This window comes from Sciurus carolinensis, chromosome 3, assembly GCF_902686445.1.
Source record: "Sciurus carolinensis chromosome 3, mSciCar1.2, whole genome shotgun sequence".
NCBI classification, from domain to species: Eukaryota; Metazoa; Chordata; class Mammalia; order Rodentia; family Sciuridae; genus Sciurus; species Sciurus carolinensis.
The window spans coordinates 19,512,780-19,523,899 of record NC_062215.1 but is presented as its reverse complement, the minus strand read 5'-3'; the positions used below and the strand labels follow the sequence as shown (position 1 = coordinate 19,523,899).

At 46.9% G+C, this 11,120-nt stretch overlaps 1 protein-coding gene, 1 non-coding gene and 1 pseudogene across 3 annotated transcripts; 2 read left to right on the top strand and 1 right to left on the bottom strand.

The window, feature by feature from the left end:
• Nucleotides 1–324: 324 nt before the first annotated feature.
• On the bottom strand, nt 325–515 carry LOC124981588 (U2 spliceosomal RNA). Its single transcript, XR_007108090.1, has one exon. It is a non-coding gene; the product is annotated as a U2 spliceosomal RNA (small nuclear RNA).
• Nucleotides 516–5,150: 4,635 nt separating this feature from the next.
• On the top strand, nt 5,151–5,716 carry LOC124979187 (protein lin-7 homolog C-like; annotated as a pseudogene).
• Nucleotides 5,717–7,585: 1,869 nt separating this feature from the next.
• Nucleotides 7,586–9,522, top strand: Arl4d (ADP ribosylation factor like GTPase 4D). 2 transcript variants are annotated; one of them, XM_047543618.1, is made up of 3 exons: nt 7,596–7,676; nt 7,867–8,051; nt 8,256–9,522. In XM_047543618.1, the coding sequence occupies exon 3, from the start codon at nt 8,357–8,359 to the stop codon at nt 8,957–8,959; it is 603 nt and encodes a 200-aa protein (XP_047399574.1). In that variant the 5' UTR covers nt 7,596–7,676; nt 7,867–8,051; nt 8,256–8,356; the 3' UTR covers nt 8,960–9,522. The 2 variants fall into 2 exon arrangements, with proteins under 2 accessions (XP_047399573.1, XP_047399574.1); XM_047543617.1 differs by lacking the exon at nt 7,867–8,051 and having other exon boundaries at nt 7,586–7,676.
• Nucleotides 9,523–11,120: the final 1,598 nt, after the last annotated feature.

The following is an 11,120-nucleotide window of genomic DNA, read 5'->3' as shown; positions in this document are numbered from 1 at the left end:
TACAAAACGGGAGTGGGGATGTGATCTAAGGCCTCTGAGTTGATTACGCAGTAACCCCCACAAGAAATACAAAAAGGAACGCGAGAAAGGATCTTCTAAGTACAAACCTCTAACTGAAGAGCACTTGCAAATATTAGAGCAGTACGGCAAAGAATAAGGTTCAAAAAGTATAGCAATGGAGCGGGGACAGTGGAGGAGCAGAATGCGGAAGGAAAGAAAAAAAAAAAAAACAGAAGAAAGAGTAAGGAAAACAAAACAAAAAAAAAATCACCTAAGGAAGGCGGATAAAGTCTACTTTTAAAACTAAGCGCTAGAGATCCCCCGGAGGAGTGCAGCGTTCCTGGAAGTACTGCAATACCAGGTCGATGCGTGGAGTGGACGGAGCAAGCTCCTATTCCAACTCCCTACTCCAAAAATCCATTTAATATATTGTCCTCGGATAGAGGACGTATCAGATATTAAACTGATAAGAACAGATACTACACTTGATCTTAGCCAAAAGGCCGAGAAACGATAACCCACACCACCGCCCTCGCCCTCTCCGCCCTGCGCTCGCCCACATTGCACTTGCGGTGAGCACTCCACGCCCACTCCTTGTCTCCTTTCCTCTGCCTCCTTCCCGCTCGCACGGATGCCACCGGACTCCCGTGCAGATTCCCCACTGCCCCACTCGGATCGAGGAATTTGAACTCTCCGTGGAGGCTCCCGCATTCCCGAGCTGAGGCGCCCTCCCCTATTTTGCATGCTCCGCCCTTTCTCGGGGAGGCGTGGCTACCGCCGGCGACCCCTCCTCTGTGCCAACCCACTGACGAACCGGAAGCCCAAGGGGCTGCGGCTGGGCCCCGAGAATGGTTTGCCCGCGGGAGCTGTTGGCCATGAGCGCCCCAGATTTTCCCCAGGGTGCGGCTGCGGACATTGGCCAAAGACGCCCAGACCGTATGGCTTTTCGTCCGTTCGTTGCGGGCGGAGGGGAAGACAAGCTTCGGACCTAACCGGTCTCGGGGAGGCTTGTTCTGAGTCAGGGCGGCCCGGAGGGGTCCTGAGTGCGCGGCGCAAGGCTGGCGGCTGACCGCCGGGAGAAGGCAGCGAGCGGGTCCGGTGAGGGCGAGCCCCGCACGGCAGAGGGAGGGATTCCCCACCGCTCCGGCTCCCGCGTCCATTGGCGCTTCTACAGATGAACCCTGTCCTGGGCTTGGTCCCCCACGGCTGCCTCTGCCCGACATCGTTTCCTTTTCCCATGGTTCTAACCGAGCACTGAGCAACAGCCCCAGCTCTTTTTTTCAGGTTTTATTTTGAAGCAGGTTCTCCTTTAGTTGTTTAGTGCTTCGCTCAATTGCTGAGTCTGACTTTGAACTTAGGATATTCCTGCCTCAGCCTCCTGAGGCTCTCGCGTGTTGTACCTCGCCCAGCTAAGAGCTTTTTACATATGAGAAAGATACATACTTTTTCTGAGTGCAAATAATATTTTTAATTAATGTGGTATTTATTTTTCTTTGATTATTTGTATGTGTGTGATATTTTCTCTTTTCTCCATGAATTTAATAAAAAGTCAAGTTACCTTTTTCTTTTATGGCTTGTGAAGTTTTTAAAAACATTTTTAGTTGTAGATGGACACAATATTTATTAATATTTATTTATTTATTTATTTATTCATTTATTTATTTATGTGGTACTGAGGTTTGAACCCAGTGCTTCACATGTGCCAGGCAAGTGCTCTACCACTGATTTAAACTCCAACCTATGGCTTCTGAGTTTTGAGACAAAAACCCAACAGAATTGTCTATATAACCTGGTTTGGTGGCAAAGGCCTGTAATCCCAGAGACTTAGGAAACTGAGGCAAAAGATCATGAGTTCAAAGCCAGCCTTGGTGAGGCCCTAAGCAATTTAGTGAGATCCTGTTTGAAAATAAAAAATAAAAAGATGTGGAGATGTGATTAAGCACCCCTGGGTTAAATCTCTTGAAACAAACAAACAAAAAATTAGCAAGTAAGCAAGCATGAAATGTCTCCCTGCAGCCCCTCTGTCACTTAGTCTGGCTTCTAGTCCACTATGTCCTGGTCGGGACTCCCTAAAGCTCATGGGTACAAAATAAATAAATAAGGAGTAATATGATGGGTGCGGTGGCTCATGTCTGTAATTCAAGTGACTGAGGCAAGAACATCACAAGTTCCTGGACAACTTAATGAGACCCTGTCTGAAAACGAAATTTGTAAAAAGAGAAAGAAAATTAAAAAAAAAAAAAAGGGGGGGGGGGCGAAGAACTCAGGAGGCTAAGGCCCCTGAAAACCACCTGGTACTCTGCTTTTTCTTCAGGAATCAGGCAGTGACAAACACATCCACTAGGAGGCAGCATCTGCTCCTTCCAAGTTCTGGCATTTGTCTGAGTAAAGGATTTTAGCATGGTTGCCTGGGAACCAGCTCTTGATTGGGGAGAAGAGTAACTGTGGTCTCCTTTTATATGTTCCTCCCCACCTACTTGTTCAGAGAGGCAGGTTGTATTTCTCTTTTTTTTCTTTTGTTTGTTTTTTTGTGTTTTTGTACCAGGTATTGAACCCAGCTGTGCTTTACCACTGAGCCACATCCCCAGCCTTTTTATATTTTATTTACAGACAGGGTCTCACTGAATTGCTTAGGACCTCACTGAATTGCTGAGGCTGGCCTGAACTTTTAGATTCCTGGCCTCAGCCTCCTGAGCCACACTGGAATTACAGGCATGTGCCTCTGCATTCCGGCTAATGTCACCTCTTTGAAAGGTCCTCCAGAGAAGGAGGGACTGTACAGAGGGAAAAGAGGGGTGGGAGGGGTGGGGTGGGGGGAGAAAAAATAACAGAATGAATCAAACATCATTACCCTATGTAAATGTATGATTACGCAAATGGTATGCTGTTACTCCATGTACAAACAGAAACAACATGTATCCCATTTGTTTACAATAAAAATAAATTAAAAAAAAAAAAAAAAAAAAAAGGTCCTCCAGAGCACTATGCCCATCCCATCTGAAATAGTTCCTGTTCCCCAGGCACTCTCCCACACATTTCCCTGTTTTCTTTTCCTTTATAGTACGTATCACCATCTGAAATTAACTTCTTTATTCATTGTCTGTGTCTCCCCACTGTCCATTATAATGTATATTCCATGAGGGAAGGTCCTTGTCTGTTTCACTCAGAATCTAGAATGGTGCCTAACAACTAATAGGCATTTCCATATATGGTAGTTCAATGAGCTTAAGTCCGAATGTCTTCCCAGTAAATCCCCCAAGGCCTTAGGTCCTGGGCTGTAATCTCTTGAGAAGAAGGGCTGCAGAGGTGAAGAGGTGAGCCTGCCCGGAAGAAGTCACTGACAGTAGAGAATCGTCTCAGGGCAAGGAGTGGGTGGGGATGCAGTGACTAGTTTCCAGTTAGAGGCAGGGACCAGCGCCTGTTGATATCTGGATAAGCTAGGCCCCTTTCTTTACCCGTCTGCCCCACCTTCTCCTTACCATTTGTTCATCAACACCTTCCCTGGTAAACATGAAAGATAAAGGGTGGGGTGAGATCGTCAGTTTCATTTCCTTTATCAGATAAGTGACAATTTCCTTCTTGGGTGCCAATCCCAGGAGATATTATAGAAGAAACGCTAAGGAATCTTCAAAGGAGACAAGAAACTGTGTTCAGTTTTGTTGTGTTTTCAGTTTCACAGCCAGTGTAACATTTGTTCAAAGCTAGGTTTGTCCAATTTCAAGCTGGGCAACCTTGGGTAAATTTCCTACCCATTCTGTGCATTAGTTTATGCTTTTTTTTTTCCTGGTACCAGGGATTGAACTAAGGGGCACTTAACCACTGAGCAACATCCCCAGTCCTTTTTTGTATTTTATTTAGAGACAGGGTCTTACTGAGTTGCTTAGGGCCTTGCTAAATTGCTGAGGCTGGCTTTGATCGATCCTCCTGCCTCAGCCTTCTGAGCTGCTGGGATTACAGGCATGGGCCACAGCACCCAGTCAGTTTCTGCTTTTTAAATCACCCATATTATGGCATATGTATGGGTTTGAGTTGTGTGTCAAAAAAGGAATGATAGCTAGGTGCGGTAACACATGCCTGTAATCCCAGCCACTTGGGAGGCTGAAGCAGGAGGATTGCAAGTTCAAAGCCAACCTCAGACATATAGGGAGGCCCTGAGCAACTTAGCAAGACCCTGTCTTGAAATAAATAATTTTTAAAAAAGGGCTGGGGATGTGGCTCAGTGGTAAAGCACCCCTAGGTTCAATTCCCAGTACCAAAAGAAAGAAAGAAAAAAAAAAAAGGAATAATAAGAGGGTTGTGGTGGCTTATGTCTATGATCCTAGTGACTCAGGGGCTGAGGCAGGAACATCACAAATTCCAGGCCAGCCTGGGCAACTTAAGTGAGACCCTGTCTCAAAATAAAAAATTTAAAAGCAGCTAGGGATCTAACTCAGTGATAGAGCAGCCCCCTGAGTTTAATCCCCAGTACTAGAAAAAATAATAATAATAGGGAAAATATAAAATATCAAGTTTGCAGACCAAAGCCCGGCATGCAGTGCTCCTCCACAGGTTAGCAGTTCCCCGATCCCTTGGCTTGCTGTGTCCCCTTCTAACTTTGCTGCCTTCAGCTCTACGTCTGTTTTAGCAGCTGCAGCAATCTGTTGCCCTGCAACTTGCATATGTAACAAAATGATTTCCTAAGGTTTTAATCTTCGATTAATTTCCTAAGGTCTAAAGGGACATGGGGAGGCTGCCACATTGCTGAGAAAACCAGGTGGCTGGGAAGAAGAGGTGGCAAGGCCTGCTGGTGTTTAACGGGGGAAGCTTATTTATCAGCATTTCATTGAGGCGAATAGGCAGGAAAGGGCTGGGCCCAGCTGTCTGGCAATGACTTCCCCTCCTCTTTTTTCAATGCCTGTTATATACAGCCTTTTAAAAGGCTAATATTGAGTAGCCAGGTGGTGTGGCACACGCCTGTAATCCCAGTTACTCAGGAAGCTGAGATAGGAGGATCACAACTTCGAAGCCAGCCTCTGCAACTTTGCCAGCCTTTCTCAAAATAAAAAATAAAAAGGACTGAGGATGTAGATCAATGGTAAATTGCCCCTGGGTTAATACCAGTACATAAACCCCAAACCAATAACAACAAAAATCTGTTGCTAAGGGAGAAGATGGTGGCACTGGGATAACCTGTACACCTGGAAAGGGATATCTGTAGAGCAATTAAATTGTTGAAAAAAAACTGCAAAGAGTGGATAGAAACGTCAGGCTTTGCAGAGTTCTTCAAAATGAGTTCTGTAATGCTGTAAGAAAGATATATGAACATGTCTATGAGACTATGGGTATCAGTAGCAGTCCTGAAGTGAGAGCTAATGCTATTGTCACTGATTTGCTGCCAGTGGAGGACATTCTCATCATCGAATTGTTGAGCTACCCAAAACAGAAGAGAGTATTCAGTTCAATATTATGGAAGGCAAGGAACAAAACTCTCCAATCTATTTATCTTGAATAATTCCAGGTGGAATTGTTGATAGGCATGAGGGCCTCAAATGAGGAGATCAGTTTCTTTCTGTTAATGGAGTAAATGCTGAAGAAGAACATTATGGAAAAACTGCACAACTGCTGAAAGTAGCCACAAAATAGGTTAAATTAGCACTATGGTAGCCCCAAAATCTTAGAAGAAATGGAGTCACGCTTTGAAAAAATGAGATCGGCAAAACACAGGCAACAGAACTAATATATTTAGTTTTATATTCTAATCCAGAATGTTGACACATACCTATAATCCTACCAACTCAGGATGCTGAGGCAGGAGGATCACAAATTAGAGTCCAGCTGACAATTTAGCAAGACCCTATCAAAAAAAAAAAATTTTTTTTTAATTTTAAAAAGAACTGAGGATGTAGCTCAGTGGTAAAGCATCCCTAGTTCAATCTTTAGTGCCAAAGTAAAGAACAAACCAAGAAACTTACCACCACCACCACCAACAACAAAACTTTATATTCTATTTTTCTTCTAATTAGAGAGGTGTTGCTCATGACCTACTCATGGCTGCAGTGCTAATGATTGTAAAAAACAAACAAACTTCCTGTGAAATCCTCCTTGACATTTTATAAATGTCTATTTTAACATCATGTATGGTTCCAGAGATGCATACATTTTTTTTTTTTTTTCTGAAAAGGTAAAAGGTGATGAGGCCAATTCTGGGTGGAAGAAAACCCACTAAAATCACACACACACACACACACACACACACACACACACACAAACCCTAATATTGAATTATATAATAAAGAATCCAGCCTTGGTGTAAAAATGAAAACATCAAGACTTACAGTTTCATCTTCCTTTGATTTCACCTCCCTCCCCAATTCTACCTAACTCCCTGCAGATAATCACTGCTGTCCTTTTGGTCACACTGCCTCTTTGTGACACCTCTCATTTGGGCTACCCAGACTGTAGCAGATTGCAGTGACTGGGGTGATGTTACCTAGTCCTATGACGTCTTAACTGGTCCTACACAGGATCAAAGACTATCTAGAAATCTTTCCAAAAGCTTCCAGTTGACACTTTCCTTCTTTTGAAGTCCTATGAGTGCTTAGCTTACTATTTTCAAAGGCCCATACATTTGCTGTCTTATCCTGTCACTGTCTTTCCTGCCATTGGTCAGTCCTTTCAGTCTTATTAGAGTATAAGCCTCTGGAGTCTCTCTATTCCCAGAGTATTTTTGGTTCCTGCAGCGGCACAGTGTGAGGCCAAGAACTCTAAGTCAAAAAAACCCAAAACAACAACAACAAAACCTCTAAGTCTATTTTAACAAGGGAGAACCTTGTGGGGTTACAACTGGACTGAACTCTGAGCAACAAGGGAGGGATTTCTGCAGAGGATGCCTAGCCCTATAGCTTTCTAATGAGGATGGGTAGTCAAGTGGTGAGGGCCCAGGCAGTTCTTTGCGCATCCGCGCATACTAGCTATTGGTGCCATGTGTGACCATAAAGTCGTTTAACCCTTCAGTTTTCTTTATCTATTAAAATCCAGACAACAGTCCTTAACAGGCTGTTGTGAGGATCTACAAGGGTAATGGGTTTAGCATTGGTTTGAAAACGGAATCAGGAGAGACAGACATCATGGCATCTCTGAGGAGACCCTCTGGAAGAGGGAGAGTACGGGTGGTGGAACCGCCTAGGGGAGGAGTATGTGACGGTTTTACGAGTCTTAAGACATTCCCTTCTCTCGGTCAGACGGTACCGCATTCGCATTCCTTTTTGCCTCTCAACCCCAATAAATCCTGGGTTTAATTCCAGGTATTTTCCGCGGGTGGCGGGCGGCAGTGGTGGGATTGAACCCAGGGCCTCGCCCATGCCAAGCAAGCGTACTATAAGGCAAGTTACATCCCGAACCCCCTGAGTTTAATGTCAAGCATTAGAATTTGGTAGAAGACATCAAATAAAACGGTCACGGATAGAGCAAATGTCCATCATCCTGCCTTCACCGCTGCAACGCGCACGGATCTCCACGCCTAGCCCGGCTGCCGCGGGGCAGCTCATTGGTCCGCACCTCGTGACGTCACGCGAGGGTTTTTAAGGCGCAGACCAAGGCCAGAGCCGCAGAGTCCGCGGTGGCGGTGAGCTGGTTGTAGCGAGGGGTTGTGGCCGCACCTGTGACTGGCTCGGAAAGGAATAGGGAGACCGCTGAAGGTAATGAGGGGCTCTGGCCGTGCAGAGGCAGCCCTCATACGGGATCTGGGGAGCTGGTGTTAGTGGTCGGGAATGGCTTGTGGGAGAATGTCGCGGGTTGGCGAGCAGGGGGGTCACGGCGTAGGAGGGGAGCGCTAGGGGGTCCCGCATGTGAAAGACGTGTGCGAACAGACCAAATCTCTCGTCTCAGCGAGCGCTCGCACGCGAACTTACTTTGGGGACACTTCCGGAGTTCTTTCCTTCGAGGGGATTCTCGGCCGGGGATTGGAGGTCACACAGCTGCTTCCATGCCACAAGCCTGGCGAAAAGACTTTGGAAGCCGACCTTCCATGAAATCTAGTCCTCACCCTTCATCTGCGTGTCCTGGGAACTGAGGTTTTCTCTGGGTCTCATCGCGTCTCCTAGGGCCCCCAGGGAGGGGGAGGTGTTACACCTGAGGTTACTTAAAAAATATTTAAATAAATGAAAGGAATTTTCAAAAGGTTGGGTGACTGATTAAGGAAAGGATCAAGAAGTTGCAAGTTGTGTGTTTATTACTAAATGTCTTTTTTTTTCCTCCCATGACCTTTCCCTGTTTAGATAACCCAGCTGTGCTCCCTGTGGCCTGCAATTTCAAGACCTCCTCCTCCTACTGGGAGCTGAGACCTGCTCCTTAGTTCTGACCTGCCCCTTAACTCAGAATGGGGAACCACTTGACTGAGATGGCGCCCACCACCTCCTTCTTGCCCCACTTCCAGGCCCTGCATGTTGTGGTCATCGGGCTGGACTCAGCTGGAAAGACCTCCCTCCTTTACCGCCTCAAATTCAAGGAGTTTGTTCAGAGTGTCCCCACAAAAGGCTTCAACACTGAGAAGATCCGGGTGCCGTTGGGGGGCTCCCGTGGAATCACCTTTCAAGTATGGGATGTTGGGGGTCAGGAGAAGCTGCGACCACTTTGGCGCTCCTACACCCGCCGGACAGATGGGCTGGTGTTTGTAGTGGACGCTGCAGAGGTTGAGCGACTAGAAGAGGCCAAGGTGGAGTTACATCGAATCAGCAGGGCTTCAGACAACCAGGGGGTTCCTGTGCTGGTGCTAGCCAACAAGCAGGACCAGCCTGGGGCACTCAGCGCAGCAGAGGTGGAGAAGAGGCTGGCAGTTCGTGAGCTGGCAGCTGCCACACTCACTCATGTGCAGGGCTGCAGTGCTGTGGACGGACTGGGCTTGCAGCCAGGCCTGGAACGCCTGTATGAGATGATCCTCAAGAGGAAGAAGGTGGCCCGGGCAAGCAAGAAGAGACGGTGACCTGAGGCTGGCCCTCCCCACGTACTAGGGGTCTATACACTTGGATAGCCAGGCAGGGCCTGTGACCTCTTTGTCAGCCCAGAGTGCAGGGTCTGACCACCTTAGTGAAGGACCAAGGATCAAGGGGTCCTGTTTTGGTGCCACATTGGGGGAGGGGATGGGAGATTGGTTGTAGTTGCACATATCTCCGTTATTCTCTCCTCTGGAGAAGTAGGGGCTGTAAGACTAGGGAGACAAATGTAAATGCTGACTCTACCTCGACCTTGTTTCTTGTTTTCCTTCTCTAGCTTATTTGGATGTGTTTTGTGGGGGTAGAAAGTTCTGAGAATGCATTTGGGATGAAAGAACTATCTTCCCATTCCCTCTTCCTCCAGCTGGAAGATTCCCCAGCTGCTTTTCTTGGGATGCCAGTCATAATAGTCTTTGTTTTTTGTGTCTGTGTGAAAATACCCCACATTTGTAGATCCACAACTGTTTTTATAAGCCATGTGTGTCCTCTGTATTATTAACTATTTTTTAGCATTTGCCTGTAAGTTATTAAAGATTGATGCCTCTAGTTCTTACCTTGGTCTGACATTTTCCTCTCTTTATCTAGCCCCAGGGAGAATCAGGATTTCTATATGGGGTGGAGGGAGGAGGCTTATCTCACAGCTGAATTTGTAAAGTAAGCACTGATAAAAATTAAATTACATACTAATGGAATGGCTGGTGAAAGTTAAGGGGGCAACTGAAAAAAAGCCTTCAGCTATTATTGCCTGATTTCTGTAGTTTTGGGGGAATCATGCCTTATTTCTCTGACTTTACTCCCCTCCTCTTATCCTCTGGCTCTTGTCCTTGATACCAGCTGCACCTTGCAGATTTGACTTAAAATTTTGCTAGTCTGAGCAGCTCCTGGGTTCTTAACTTTGGGATACCTCCATCTCCATCCTCCCTACTTGCCCAGTATTCAGGGTCTGATTTTTTTTCCCCCCAGGAGGATAAATGGTGATAATGGAAAGTAATTCCTCCTTGGCCTTAAGCCACATCCGTGTGCTTAATCCTGCTGACTGCAGCTCACTGGCGGTGACAGCACTGCTGGTGCCGGGGAGGCCTGGGCTGGCCCAGTGAGTAAGCCTGAGTCTTCCAGCTCTGGAAAAGGTGGTTGTTCTGAAAGAGGCAGTAGCACTAGCTGTCCATCCCCACGACCCACCCTCTGAGACAGGAGAGGGGGAAGACAGGTCACCAATGTTAGTGATAGTAAGGATAAAATGCTAATGTTGCCAGGGCCCGAGTATCCCTGACCAGATTTATTGGGGGGTGAGTGGGTTGGTCCCCTCTCCTTGCCCACCCCAGGCCAGCTGTGTCTGATAATGAAAAACAATTAGCTCCTCCTAATCTTTCAGGGTGGGAGTAATGAGCAAAATCTGAGCACTTCTTTCTGGTCCCTCAGTCCCTTTCCCCTGTCTCACCCCCAACCTTTGTGCAAACGTGGGATCCCCAGGGTAGTCCCCCAGCCCTCTCTTCTCTGTTTCATCCCCACCCTTTGTGCAAATGAGATCCCTAATGTATATTCAGAGTTCCTCTTCCAGAACCAGATAAAAGGACTGAGGAGGGAGAGAAGGTGCTGGCAATTCCCTCTCTATTGTAGGGGGGGCTTCCTGGGAACTTGCTTCTTCCTACCCAGAGCTGCCAGAAGCTGAGTTTGCTGCTGAATCTGGGCCCATTTAGATCCCTCACTCTATACGCTGACAGGATGGGGGTGAACGTGCATCGATCCAGAAGGGTGCCCATGTGTGCGTCATTGCTGGGTACTGCTTGACAGCTACTGGGCTAGTTCTGCCGGGGACTTGTACTACGTGGCTTCCCTGACACACACCTGTGACTAATCTCCCCCAGCCTCTGGGGCAGAGCCCTCTAACCTAGGAACCGTACAAGGCCCTGGTTCAGGCTGGGAAGGATGTGGCAAGAAAGATCTGTCCTGCTGGATGATCTCCCCAATCCCTCCAATTCTGCTCCTTTGTCTCAGAATCTTCAAGGATATGTATACATTTTTTTTTTTTCCTTCCCATTTCTGGTCAATAGGGAACCTAGGTCTCTGGATCTGGGGAAAAGACATGCAGATGTAGTCTCCCACTCCTAGCAGAGGGGCCTCCAAGGTGTCAGTTTCTGGTATAGGCTGTGC

Coding starts and splice junctions, on each gene's coding strand:
- Arl4d (XM_047543617.1), top strand. CDS start 8,357: ATGGGGAACCACTTGACTGAGATGGCGCCCACCACCTCCTTCTTGCCC.